Here is a 15,574-nt window from a genome sequence, read left to right on the forward strand (position 1 = left end):
GTGTCGGTGCGACATAAAGCCAATAGCAAAATAGTAGTGCATACCGTATGCATACCTCAAATGCTGGAGCACGTGTGGTGACAGTTACAATGGCAGCAGTAATCCTTTGCCTGAGATGCTAAGTCATGTATATTCTCACCTTAAACTTTGTTCTTAACGTATCCCTAGAAGAAAGCCATTGGACTAGGATTAGGGCTTCTAGGCGGCCAGGGAATAAGGCCACCTCTACCAATCCACCCATTCGGGAACTGATCATTCAGTGGGTTTTTTAAATTTATTGTATCATCAATGATTGGCTTTATGGTCCAGCATACCACAACACTGATAAATTGTTCTAAAGTTGCATTGAACGTGCACATTCGATTTGAATTTCACGACCAAAGCATGCACCAAGCTCTCTGCTGCGTGGTCCACATCGTACTGGCCTAGATATCCAGCATTCATCAAAATGTTGTGTTGTATCACCCAATCAGGTTCAAGGTCAGGCAATGACTACTAGCATCAGTTTTTTTTTTTTTTAAGTTCCTTCTTTCCTCTTCATTTCAAGACTGGAAGATATCCATCCAACTTCAAGTGGCAATTATTTTTAGACAAGAATATTGTTTCAATGACCCAATATATCAGATAGGAATAATTTTGAACCAATTTCCATCTAATATAATTTCTGTTTCTTTCAGGCAGGAGGCATTGTCAGCTTTAAAGGAAGCAATCATGCTTGCTCATGATATGAATGACTGTGTTTGTCTCCAGTATGCTTTAGCCTGGCTATACAAACTGACTTACGATAATAAGGTAAGAATAAAATATGCATCTAACAGGTCACTTTCCAGAGAAACCTGTATTAAGTGACCACTGGTCATTCCAAGGAAAACTGCTCGTTTAGAGGGGCGGGCTCTCAATAGAGGGGAGGTAGTCTTAAAGATACAGTATAGTAATTTAATAAGAAATACAGTACATGAAATATGCTTACCCTCAATACCTTGTTTAAATGCAGTTTATTTACATACTGTATACAGCGCTGTACTACAATACATTATCACAGAAATATTCTGACTTCATGTACAGTATGATGTTCATTTCTGGCTACAGTATTAGTCAATAGAGCTTAGTTTCAATTTCTTACACTTCTTAATCATTTCATTTTCAAAGCATTCTCTTAGCACATGAAATAATCCACCTATATGTTCTGATTTCAAACAATTGTCCAGACTAATAGCAACTTGGATTATCTGTTTCTCCATCCTTCCTCCAGCAAAATTGTACCATCTTCTGTCTTGTCACTGACATGAATATCTTCTCTGTCATCATCATCATCATCATCATCATCATCATCATCATCATCATCATCATTGTCTTGTCCAGTAAAACCATCAGACTTCTCTTCAAGAGAGAAGAATTTTTAATTTTTATTTTTTTGTAAAACTTACTATTAGAATATTTATTCCTTTCAAGTCTAACACCAGTAACGGTAAAACCATATAACAAAAAGGAACTTACCTTCCAAGAATTGTTGCACAGTTCTCTTCACCCAGTTTCCTTTCAGGTCATCATGGCACTCGAGGGCATCATTTTTTTGCATCCTAGCCACATCAGAGTCCTGTATTCCTGCCACATGCGCTGGAACACTTGTCCTGAGGGTCTTCATCTTGTGATGATTCGTTAGAAGAACCTCACAGAAATCCACAGGATTGAAGATACTTTGTAACTGCTGTGGGATGAACTTCTTCCCAAGCTGACATAATCCAAGGCATGGTATCATTGACTGAAACTTTCTTCGCCCAGTCTGAGGCAGTGAAGCTTCCTCCATGTGTGCTGTTGCTGAATGAAGGACATGCTTCCTGTAGGCTAGTTAAATGGGCTTTGATCAAGAGGTTACAGCTTAGCCATGATATTGGACAGTAAAAACTGTAGTTTCACATTTAAAAATCCATCTCCATGATGTGACGTAGAGCATTGTCCAACAGAAGAAGAACCTTCGTTCTTCTGTCGAAAGTTGACAACCATTCCTCGGAAATATTTCTTGTTGTTCAGGCTTTTTCATTCACACGCCGTATCAAGCTATCCATTGTACGAGGTTGAATCAAAAAAGTAAGTTATACTAGCTCGCTACGAAAGCACGCTGTGTGTTGTAACCGTGGCCAATGCAGAGCAGGCTACAGTAACTGCTGCCACGTCCGATAGGAAGGTTGGTGTAGTATCCCGTCGTGTTGTGTGTGCAGAGTGGGCTAGGCTCAATAGCACATCAACTGGATGTTCACTCCAAATTGGAGGTGCGTTCAACGATCAGATTTCTATGTATTTAAAGTTAAGAACGGCTCAGTTGCATGGACATTCATCGTGAAATCACTGCTGTATATGGTGAGCGTGCAATTTCTCGCACAGGTATTGTAAAGTGGTGTAAGCAATTTGACACCGGACGCACGGATCTCATGGAATAATATTGTGAAGGCAGGCCTGCAATGTCCAGTACTCTTTCAAATGTTGACCCTGTGGATGGAATCATTAGAGAGAATCGGCGCATAACACTGCAGGATATTGCCAGCATGCTGAACATTTCGTATGGCAGTGTGTTCTTCATTATTCACCAGCACCTTGGCTTTTATAAACTGTGTCAAAGATGAGTCCCACGTCCAAACTGCTGTGGCGGTTCATGTGGGAGGTATGGCAACATCCTTCATACAGTCCAGGCTTTATCGTGTGTTGGGTAAGCTGAAAAAGGATCTCACTGGACAACGATTCCAAAATGATGAGGAGGTGAAAGCAGCTGTCTCCAGGTGTTCACATAGCTCTGGAAGTGATTTCTACGCATCTGGAATTAAAAAAGTTGGTTGACCATTCCTAGAAATGTTTACAATCTATTGGGGACTATGTGGAAAAGTGAACTTACATTGTATGTTGTCATAGCCATATTGCCTATGTGTAGGTGGTTTCATAAATGGCCATAACTTGGAAGTGTAACTTACTTTTTGATTCACCCTCGTAGAAAAATCTGTACTACCTCAGACTACAGGGGTAACACCAAACAAGGCACAAACACAGTTTAAACGGGGAAGGTAAGAGTACAATACACAATACAAGAAAACACTACACACTCGGAAAAACAGTAGCTAGCATTACGCGGATCTCCAACAAAACAAGTACGAAATATCAGTAGGGCCAACTAGTGAACAACAAACCGGGAAGATGAAATGACTGGGAACCTGCCAAAGGCATGGACATGGCTTAGATAGCGGATTCCAAAATGAATCACCGTGATCCTTAGTTTTTAAAAATATTATTTACAAGATAATTTTACAAATACATTCCAAGTTATGAGCTATAAGTTCAGTGATATACATAGGTTATTCGTAGCAGTGTAAATTCAAATTTCAAATCAACTGTACATCCAGTTACCAATGCAGTAGTACAATGCAATTTACAGGTTATCCAAAATCTAGCGTACCTCAAGTGATACAGAACTATCAGAGGCAACCCCCAAGGGAAATAATGTTAAACTACAATATACATATTTTAGTGAAACAAAACGGGAATGCCTCGGAAACGAACAGGTAAGTCCAGCAGAAAAACTAAGGCGTCATAAGTAACTAATTTGGTGAATCTAGGCGAGGTTAGGGCAGACTCCTGTATGAAAAACAAATCGGAACATTACGGAAGTTTTAGCAGGAACGGAATTCAAGAGTGCTTACCCGAGGAGTGTGCCATCCCGGAAACTGTGGGACGTCAACCAGATAGGCTGCTCGCAGACAGATAAACCGAGGCCGACAGAATTCAGGATACAGAATTAATTCGAACACTGCCTCGCTCACTATATATAGGAATTACTGGCCTTGGAGGCAACCAATCAGCGTGCACGTGTTCCCTATCGCCACCTAGACTCACCAATCACAACCTTACTTTCGATCGCGAACTTTGACTAACATTCTAGAATACGCATGATCGCGAAAGTCGTATTTTTCCAGAATAGACAGAACACACTTTCTAGAACATATACCAACAAAGTAACACACCCTGTACAAAAGTTATGTAACTTTCTGGATCTTTCCAGGAACTATAGACAGAATTCTACTATTTACAAATGCCTATGTTACAACATTATACAGTACAGGTTAGGTCAATAAGAATAAAACGTCATATAGTACTTCGCCAATAAAGTCTTTAAAAAATTACATTCCACTCATGCTACATAGTTCACTTGTAACAATCTGTATGCTTGAAACATCTTGGCTGGAGAGATTTGCTAGAGACTAAAGAAAAGCTCTTTTTCGAACTCCTTTTACACACAGAGATGCCATGAGATACTCTTTGCAAATCTTGCTTCCCACACACTGTTTTGCTTTAATCACCATTGACTTGGACAACAAAGAACAATAAAATAATCATGATTCAACAAGATTGTAGATATCTTGCATTTTGTAATCTTCAGTAACCAAAAAAATGAGATCTTTCCACTTCACACATCTTACGTCACTTACGTTGCCTGCTTCACCACGGACTGACTGACTGGAAAACAGTGTTAATGTTTTTAGACCTAGCACTTTTGAACCACTCATGCAACAGATTATTAACATTACTGAACTTTTCCTGATGTTTTCTTTTTTGCCTGCGGTTAATATTGGTGTGGCCAGTCATCTAAATTTTTTTATTTCAGAATAGTATTTATTTGAGTTTTACCACACTTAAATTTTTCTGCGAGTTTTCATTCTGATAATTCATTTTTGCTATCGTGTATTACTTTCCCCGAGTCTTCCAGTGATGTATATTTTTTACTTTACATCGCACTGACACAGATAGGCCTTATGGCAACGATGGGACAGGGAAGGCCTAGGAATGGGAAGGAAGCGGCCGTGGCCTTAATTAAGGTACAGCCCCAGCATTTGCATGATGTGAAAATGGGAAACCATGGAAAACCATCTCCAGGGCTGCCGACAGTGGGGTTCGAACCCACTATCTCCTGGATGCGAGCTCACAGCTGTGCGCTGTTACTGCACGGCCAACTCGCCCGATCCAGTGATGTCTACCCTCACGATAGAACACTAGAAGTGAGACTGCTGATAAGAAACATTCCTGTGTGTTTGACCCCTTCAAACAGCACTTACAGTTGACATGTTATTCTCAGAATGCTCTAACGATCTGGTCATTGAGACTTCCTGCTCATAGGATCTTAAGAATACAGCCACTATGGACTAGGGATTTCCCAACTCCTTAACCCTTCTGAGTGGGAGCATTTAAAAGTCTAGCCTTCGCTGGATGCGGAAGGAACTTTCACTTGGCATTTAAAGGCTAGCATACTTGTGCACCAAACTATTTTATGTTACCATATCTCTCTTAATTTACAACCAGTTTTGATTATGTTGAAAATTGATTTTCGGTCCACCACATAGTGTGTTTAGTCTCGTTGTCGTTGAAATGAGGTAATTTGCATATGGATTCAAATTTGTCTAAAGGTTTGAATCAAATAAGGGACGTGGTTTTTCAAGAAATAAGACCTAAAATATAGCTTCTGTACTATTCCCATCAACATGAAGAAGGCTAAGGTAACATACATCTCATTTTCATTGGCTGGAATCAATTCCTTTACCCTGGACGAAATGGAAATAACATTCCTTGGGACTTTATGTACCGCTGAGTGTAGTGATATGTTTTCCTTTACACTCAGCTGGACGAGTTCAATTGAAAAAAACAAGTTTGAAAGACTTTACTAGTTGCACAACATGTAGAATTAAACCTTGGGGTGAAAACACTTCACAAAATGTATTTCTTACGTAATTATCCATGTCATCCCAGTAAAAATTAGACTCAGCACTACCACATCTAGCACGAATAGTGTCACAAACAACAGTCTCTTCTGTATCATTTCAGCCTCATCACGGTCTAATTCGGCAATATCATCATCACTGCCATCAGAATCATTGTTAAAATTATAACTACTATCCTCATAATCACTAAACATTCATTTAACATGCCTTGTACAGCATCACTAAAAAATTTATCCTTGTTTACCGATTCCATTGTGGGAAAAGTACACGAGTGAATAGTCAGTGAATTTTACACATCGATAATGAGGTGAAAAATCATTAAAATGGATCGATAGATATGTGAAATGAAAGAAGAGATCTCTGATATAGTTTGAAGGAAATTCACGAGATTGAACGACAATGCAGATAAAGCGCATTGCGTGTCAGACACGTCACTCCACAGCAGCGGACGGCTTCTGCATGACGTATGGTACACGTCACTGCACGCTGTCAGGTTAACCCAGTCATACTGTATGTTACAGCACTCTAGTCATGTTAACAAAGAATACAGACCTTTGTTTCAAATTAAAGGGTTGCATTACTACTTTTCTAATCTTTCAAAGACTGTGGGTAATGACTTGCCACTTTCCGTTGAATGTTGTGGTGTCTTTTCACTTTACAGTAATTTATCCAAATAGTCTTTTTAAAAGAGGTCACACTGAGCAGAATGCCTGATCGGTGATCGTGGAGAAGGTGGTATTTAAATTGAGGTACAAAATACATTATCGTTATGGGATTTTAAATCAGTTCCTTTAAAAATTGGTCTTGTAGAGGGGTGGTCTCTTATACAGGGTTCACTGTATATAAAAGGCCAAGATTTCATGTTAATCTTTATTTCTAGAATTGCTCAGGTGATAGAGTGCTGGCCTCCTGAACACAAGTTCAATCCTGGCTCAGTCCGATGGTGCTTAAATAGATTAACAGTATCACAAAGGCCATACTGAGTAAAGTAACATCAGATAGGTTGTTTGTAATGTAATGTAATGTCATCATGACATAGTATGAGGTATTAGAAGCAATATTCAGTCAGTATGATTTGAGCTGTCCTTAGAGGAGGTGCAGTTTGTTTGTTTTTCTATTTAAAGACTGTGTAACGACTTGCCGGTTTCTGTTGAATGTTGTGGTGCCTTTTCACTTAACAGTAGTTTATCCAAATAGTCTTTTAAAAGAGGTCACACCAAGCAGAATGCCTACCAAAATAAGGCATGAAATTCATATACCCTTCATCATCATCATCATCATCATCATCATCATCATCATCATCATCTTAGAACCCCTCCAGCGTGCCGGATAGGGTGGTGTTGAACAACCATTCGCCACGTTGTTTGTCCAGAAATGCCTTCTCTCTCACCACTGACTCCCAGTTCCCTCCTCTTCTCTCCACATCATCTCTCAGTTGGTGTAGCCAACTCTTCCAGGTCTTCCCACTCCTTTCTAAATCATTTTAAGACAAAAAAAAAAAGGGAAGGTATAACTTCGTAAGGTATAAATGACTCCAAATCACCACCGTGTGATTGTGGAGCAGCTCAGCAGACCACTCCGCATTCTTGAGTGCCCTATCAGATCCTTCCCAGGAGGACTCGCAAAGCTTCATCCTGCCATTTCAGAAGCTGAAGAATACCTCAAACACCTGTATCTTGTATGCTATTATCTGTCTTACTGTATTCTTGTTTTTAATGTCATATAAATTAATAATTAAATTTTAAAAGGGCAGAAGGAACAAGTCTGTATAAGTTAAAAGTAGAAAATTTTAAGGATTCTTAGAAACTTGGTCATCGAATACTGTGCAGGCTAAGTTTATAATGAAAATGAAGTGTATAATGTCTGTCTGTATGGAAATATAAGTACTATATAATTTGTCTCATTTTCAGGAAGGTCTGATTGAGCGTTCCATTACTAAGAGCAGTGACTTGAATTTAAGTTACTTGACATCTCTTGCAATTCAATCATATGCTCAGTATGCAGGATCCTCTGGTGGAAAACCATCTCTGGTGTTTGATGTAAGTTTTATTTTCTTGATTTAGCTGAATAACATATACAGTATTTTAAAGAACAGAAGCAACATAGTCCAATGACTGACGTAGTAAAATAGTCATTTCCTTAGCTTTTAGAAATTGTGACACGATATAAGTTTATTATTCCTGTATTTTGTTTTTGGTAAAATAAAAATGACAAATATAGAATGCAGACAGCGTTATCTCATGACATCCTTGGAATTCAATTCTTTGCTTAGTTTTCAGAAACTGAGATGTCAAAGCGAACCAGATAATTTTGTGTACATTTTTTTCCCCTCCCTTTATTTGGTTTGGAAAACCGTTGTCTGTCAGAGGTGTAAGGCATGTATGGAAACTAATGATACCAATATGTCAATATTTAAAATCTTACAGGGCTTTCACTGACACATACACACATAATCTATATATGTAAAACGCTGATGTGTATGTTCACAAAACTCAAGCTCTTAAACCAGCAGGAGTTATAAGGTGCAGTTTGTACCAAAATCTTCCAAAAATCATCTCAGTAGTACAGAAAAAATCTTGCATTTCTCGAAAAGTCAACGGAAATACATTTATTTTATGTAATTCATTTAATTCCAAAGCCGCACCAAGGTTTGGATCAACCTTGATGGACAGACTGTCACTAGACGACAGTGACTTGCTCTGTATCGTGATAGTCCCGTAAGAAATGCTGTGTATAGGAGGATCGGACCACGCCACCATGTTTTATGAACTACCTTTCTTGCTAGAAGGTTCATGTAACTAATCAATTCATTGCCTGTTATTTGGAAATAGCAATCCAACATGCCATGTTCGAGATGTACTTTCATGTAACTAGGCAACTCATTGCCGAGGAATCTGTTCATTTTCACACCACATGGAAAAACAAAGAATGTCTTGTATCCACTCGTGTTGCAATGAACATCATGCAAATAAATCGCTATTTATGTAAGCATATAGAAATAGTTTGAACAAATTAATAGACGCAGGAATCTAATTCTATAAATTATATTTCTTTTCAGAAGAATTAGGGTTGATGAAGAGGGAGCCTATATATCCTAAGACATGGAAATAGTCCTTGTCGGTATGTTTTCATGTTTCTCCTTGTCTCCTTTTTGGTGCTGACTTGTCATTTTGTTTATCCTGTTGTATTCCTATTCATGTTCCTACCTTTCTATATATTGTTGATTTCTCATTTGTTCGTTCCTTTCTGTTACTTATATTAACACATTGCGTTCCTTTCACTCCTCTGTGTTTGTTGTGTGTTTATCTTTTAATCTCCTCCCTTTTCCTGTGTTTGTCTGGCTTTCTTTTTATCTCACACTTCCCACATCAAGACTGAATATCCATCAAGATGGCCCCTCACAAGCAGAGGTCACCATGTGCTTTTCTAGAAAAGTGTTCACATTTTGAATATTTGCCCTTAATTAAAATATATTCTAGTCTTGTTTGGGCATTTTTGCCATTGAACCTTATTTTGTTCAAAATTTAACGTTTAAAATATATCGTCAAAATTTTGTAGTCTTATTTCCGCAGATATTTCCGACTTGTCTCCATGGTGTATTCGCTGGCGCATTGACATTGAGAACTGAAGGTTTTGAGTTCAAGTCCATCCTTGGTCAGCACTTTTTTTGTCTTCTACTTTTTTTTTTTTACAGCTTGCTTTACCTTGCACCGACACAGTTAGGTCTTACGGCGATGATGGGATAGGAAAGGGCTAGGAGTGGAAAGGAAGCGGCCGTGGTCTTAACCCTGGACAGGTGGCGAACGTTGATGCAACATGAGAGGTGGCGTGGGGTACTTTCTGACCACTATGCCACGAACCTACTATGCTGGCGTAGCAGGGGGAGAGCTGATACTCCCACGTGGCACATACCATGTGGTGGATAGGGGAATCCTAACCGGCTTGCCGGCGGACTTGAGCGAAATAAAATAGCTTTCGCGGACCAAACATACATCCCCGTATGGGCAAGGAGGCGCAGGCGAAGAATATACCCACAAAATCCCCTGCCTGTCAGAAGAGGCGACTAAAAGTGGCGACCAAGGGATGATCGAATTAGAACCATGAGACTACTTGTACTTAGTATCACCACGCAGGGAACACCATGAGTCACCTTTACTTCGTGTAGTACCACTATGTTCGGTACATAATATGGTGGATTTGTGATTAGTAGTGAGTGTGTGAATCAGGGTGAGTTTTACAGTACCTCTGATTAGTACCACTATATGAGCAACACCATGGATCTGTCTTGCCTATGATTAGTTCCCATTTTGTGAGGAACACCAGGGGATATTACAAGTCCCTGTGATTAGTACACCTATGTGAGGAACACCATAGGTTTGCATTGCCTGTAAATGGGGCCGTAATGTGAGAACACTACAGGTCTGCGTTACATATGTGCATTACTTTACTTGCGAGTAGTACCATAATGTGTGGAACACCGCGGGTCTACGCTACTTTTGATTAGTACCGCAACATGACAAATACCATGGTTGTACTTTCCTAGCAATAAGGAGCATTATGAGGGGCTGATGACCTGGATTTTGGACCCCTTTAGACTACAAGCATCATTGATTCAGGATTGTGCTTTAAAAGCAGTCCCCTCGTCAGTTATACTATTGTTTAATGCTACTTTCTGGGAATGTGGGGCATTGCGGATCAGATCCACTGATTGTTTTAAATTCATATCAATCCATTTATTCTTCGTCATCACATTTAGAATTCTGATCAGTGAATGATTTTGGACTTTTAAATTGTCATTACATTTCGTCTCATTTCGTACCATTAGGGGACGATGACCTAGATATTAGGCCCTGTTAAACAGCAAGCATCATCATCATCATCATCATTCCATTAGGGGCTGATGACCTAGATGTTAGGCCCCTTTAGACAACAAGCATCATCACCATCATAAACTGACCACTATGATTGAACTTGCTCTAATAATAAAATTACTTATATTTATGTATCAGATATTGATGTATTAGGTTTATGAACTCAATAGCATGATATGTTATCAAAAATATATCTATCTAATACTGATTAGCTTCACAGCATATGAATGTTATAAAAGTAAAAACTTGTCATGCACAGGAATAATCTGACAACCTCAGATTCTGCTAACTACGTAATACTGTTCCTGCAGTATATTCCTGGGTGGTGGAGAGGGGTCCTTCCAAAATAATTACGCTACTGGAAATAATTATCCTCTTCATTACAATCCATAAAATCGTGATAATTCGTTTGTGAGTATAATTTCCTCTGACTCATTCAGTCTCCAGGTTCGTACAGTTTACAGTGAGTTCCAACATATAATTTGTGAAAAAAGTCTCAAGCTTCTTCAGGTGATGATCCACTTTTTGCTATGAATATCACTCCTCGTAAATGAGTGGAATGTTATAGGTTCAAGTATGTGAGTTTTTAGGAGTAGGAATTTTTGCACATTTTGGTAACATCATGGTGTGGGTTACTGTAGTCACGTCCTAGTTCATGAACCATGGGCAACGGCTGAGTGGCCTAGTAAGTGGTCCTGAGAGTCGGGATACCAGATGCTATGGAATGGGAGTGGGCATCTCGGACATATTCTGAGTCATGGCCCTCCTTGTGCTCAGGCGGCTAGGACTATACAATCCACCGGTGGTCTGTAACCCGTTAGAGAAGAGATCCTCACTTGGAGTATGTGTAAGTAGGGTGGCATCCTGCTTCATGAATTTACCAAGCTCAGAACATTTTAAGCAAGCCTTGGACCTATGGGAGTAACAGAGTCTCACTCCCATTTGACAGGCAAGGGACTCCTTGGAAACAACTTGGCATACGAAATGCAATTCGATGGGGAGCTATCGTTATAAATGGGGATTATGGAAGAAAGAAAGTAGAACTGGCTGAGTCAGCAAAGAGGATGCATCTGGGTGTACTAAGAGTAAATGATATTCGGGTAAGGGGAGATAATGAGGAAGAGATAGGAGATTATAAAGTGTACTTGGTGGGTGTTAGAAAGGGAAGGGCATAGTATGGGGTAGGACTGTTTATCAGGAATACTATTGCACACAACATAGTTTCTAGACATGTAAATGAGCGAATGATGTGGGTAGATTTGGTAGTTGGAGGAATTAGGAAGAAAATTTCTCAGTGTATTGACCATGTGAGGGTGCAGATGAGGAAGAAGTTGACAAGTTTTATGAAGCATTGAGTGACATCGTGGTTAGGGTCAACAGCAAGGATAGAATAGTGCCAATGGGCGATTTCAATGCAAGAGTTGGAAATAGAACTGAAAGATATGAAAGGGCAATTGGTAAATGTGGGGAAGATATGGAAGCTAATGGGAATGGAAAGCGTTTGCTGGACTTCTATGCTAGTATGGTTTTAGCAGTTACGAATACATTCTTTTACACTTCATCATTCCACCAAGATGTTTGCCTTTTCCCATCTTTACACACAGTTGTTCCTAGGCATTCCCTTGCTGTTTCTACTATAGCATCCCTGTATGCCACCCATTCTCTTTCTATATCCTGAACCTGCTTACTGTCTCCTGTTCGAAACTTCTCACTAATCATATCCATGTACTTCTGTCTAATTTCCTCGTCCTGGAGATTTTCTACCCTTATTTATTTGCAGACAGATTTCACTTTCTCTACCCTAGGCCTAGAGATACTTAGTTCACTACAGATCAGATAGTGGTCTGTATCATCGAAAAATCCACGAAAAACTTGTACATTCCTAACAGATTTTCTGAATTCAAAGTCTGTTAAGATATAGTCTATTATGGATCTGGTACCCCTAGCCTCCCATGTGTAGCGGTGAATAGCCTTGTGCTTGAAGAATGTATTCGTAACAGCTAAACCCATACTAGCACAGAAGTCCAGCAAACGCTTCCCATTCCCATTAGCTTCCATATCTTCCCCACATTTACCAATCACCCTTTCGTATCCTTCAGTTCTATTCCCAACTCTCGCATTGAAATCGCCCATTAGCACTATTCTATCCTTGCTGTTGACCCTGACCACGATGTCACTCAATGCTTCATAAAATTTGTCAACTTCATCCTCATCTGCACCCTCACATGGTGAATACACGGACACAATTCTTGTCCTAATTCCTCCCACAGACAAATCTACCCACATCATTCGCTCATTTACGTGCCTAACAGAAACTATGTTGCATGCAATGGTATTCCTGATAAAGAGCCCTACCCCAGACTCTGCCCTTCCCTTTCTAACACCCGTCAAGTACACTTTATAATCTCCTATCTCTTCCTCATTATCTCCCCTTACCCGAATATCACTTGCTCCTAGCACATCCAGATGCATCCTCTTTGCGACTCAGCCAGTTCTACTTTAGAATTTAAATGCTGTGCAGCCGGCAACGCTACGTTCATTCACACTGCATCAAGTCTAATGCAGCAACGCAGGAGCCCTTCCCTCTGCTCCATTCTGCTCCACCATCAATCAGGAACTCATGTAACATCGTGGTGCTCTCTTTGTCGCGCAAGTGCCATATGACAGGGTTCGATAAGTCAGAGGTCTTATTTACACTTATGCGGATTCGATATTATGGTGTTGTCTGCAATCAGCATTATCTGGAACGCGGTCAGCACGATGATCGATGGTAAAATGGGATCGACGCCACCTAATTCTACAATATTAACAAATGACAATTGGCATCCGTGCATTTTTTATTTTATTAATGGCTGATTGATGTTAAATGATTTCCAGAACTATGTGCATTGATGTGATTTACCAACGAATGTTGGTTTAATTTTCTCATTTTCAAGTGTACGGGTGGTAGGGTTATGTTAGCGAGTCATGTGCATATTTAAAATAGTTTTGGTTGCTGAATGTCTTATTTACTGAGTACAATATGTCATTTCACTGTTATGGGTGATTTGTGTTTTTCTTTAATGTGTTTTATGTTGTTTTACCAACGTATATTAATTACTTCTGTTTTGTCAAGTTCAAATGTACTGTTACTTGTTTAGATGTTGGTATATTATTTTGAACTGTTTCATGTTTTTTAACTATGGAAACATGATTTATATTTCATACACTAATTCTTCTTTGCAAAGATTATGAACTTTATCGGCGTTAGTTACATTATTAGGAATGAATGCCCAACTGCGTCCCAGAGCAAATAGTGGCCCAAAGATTCTGCTGTGTTGGATTCTGCATTAAGGTCTGATAGGTTGTAGTTGGTCTTGGCTTATCCCAGTCCACTTTCTGACAGATTTTAATTTTGTCTTCATTATTAAGGAATTTCACAACATTTTCCATATCCAAAAATAACTATCACAAGACAAATATGCACCATGCTAGTCAATTTCCCACCATTATGTTCCTAATCCAGATATAGGCTACCGTATCACGCGACAAGTATTCGCTACGCTATTCAGCAATCTCGCTGCTAACCGGCAAGCAAAACTGAACGGCTTGCTCCTCAAAAGTGCAACTTATCCTTTGAAGTTCAGCAAAAGCCTTTTCCCGTAATCACGCAACTCTGGCGACGGCTCCTACCCGAGTTCGAAATCGCATTTCTTTCAGAAGGGATGAATAATACAGTAACATTTTCAGGTCTTCGGGGAAGGAAAAATTTGATCATACTAAGCATTAATGGCAAAAAATTCGTGACGCGATGAGTGAGGAATTTTTTATATAGATTTAATACGATGAGAATCGGGACTTCGAATTTACGTCCTGCTAAGCGGGAAAACATGTTAATGAGGAACGCACTAACGAGGTTTTACTGTATATCGAGCTGAGTGAGTTAGTGTGTGATGATGAAGATGAGTTTGCCTTGTGATGATGAAGTGAATTATCAGTGTGAGAACTTCAGAATCGACTGTAAACTGCTGCAGTGTTACAGTGTTGTTTATAATTTCGTATAACTGTATAGTCGTTAAGCGAACTGAGTGGAAATTGTGTGTTGTAAGGAATAGATTCAGTGTCAATGAAGTGGTTTTACAATCAGAAGTGAATGTTACTCTTGTGATATTTATTTGCACTAAATAATATCACATTGAAAACAATAAACAAGATCTGTATTTATATATTTAAATATGTTTATTATCATTAGATTTATCATAATATCTGATTTTGAACTATATTTCATTCTGCTTTTAAATTCTGCTGGATTCTTAACATGCTCTAGTGAGATCAATGTGAGTTACCTTTTAACAGACACTGAAATGAAGAAATGATTGCAGTTTAGGTCACATAACTGTCAGCTTGCATTTGGGAAATAGTGGGTTCGAACCCCTCTGTCAGCAGCCCTGAATATGTTTTTCCATGGTTTCCTATTTTTGCAGCCGGGCTGAGTGGCTCAGACAGTTGAGATGCTGGCCTTCTGACCCCAACTTGGCAGGTTCAGTGGTATTTGAAGGTGCTCAAATACGTCAGCCTTGTGTTGGTAGATTTACTGGTACATAAAAGAACTCCGGCGGAACAAAATTCCACCACCTCGACATCAACGGAAACCATAAAAAAATGGTAGTTAGTGGGACATAAAGCCAGTAATATTATTGTTATCATCATCATCGTCATCTATTTTTTTCACCAGGCAAATGCTGGGCTTGTACCTTAATTAAGGCCACAGTCACTTCCTTCGCACTCCTAGCCTTTTCCTGTCCCATCGTCGCCGCAGGACCTATCTGTCATAGGTTATGGGTTCAACAAAAGGTTCTTCGACCAAATTATATCTAAAATCCAAAACAAACTTAAATCTACTCTTATTGAAGAAAAGAAACAAAAGGACAGTTTTTCAGTTTTTTCCTTCAACAACGATTCTGTTTA

The 15,574-nt window shown here is 39.3% G+C and overlaps 1 protein-coding gene across 2 annotated transcripts in view; it reads left to right on the top strand.

The window, feature by feature from the left end:
- Window positions 1-15,574, top strand: part of ida (anaphase promoting complex subunit 5 ida) — a 163,749-nt gene that overhangs the window by 64,555 nt on the left and 83,620 nt on the right. For both annotated transcript variants that reach the window (XM_067146186.2, XM_067146187.2), the window contains exons 7-8: window positions 678-792; window positions 7,667-7,795. In XM_067146186.2, coding sequence (XP_067002287.2) covers window positions 678-792; window positions 7,667-7,795 — 244 coding nt within the window. The remainder of the gene's footprint in view (window positions 1-677; window positions 793-7,666; window positions 7,796-15,574) is intronic.

This window comes from Anabrus simplex, chromosome 4 (genome assembly GCF_040414725.1).
Source record: "Anabrus simplex isolate iqAnaSimp1 chromosome 4, ASM4041472v1, whole genome shotgun sequence".
Classification (NCBI taxonomy): domain Eukaryota; kingdom Metazoa; phylum Arthropoda; class Insecta; order Orthoptera; family Tettigoniidae; genus Anabrus; species Anabrus simplex.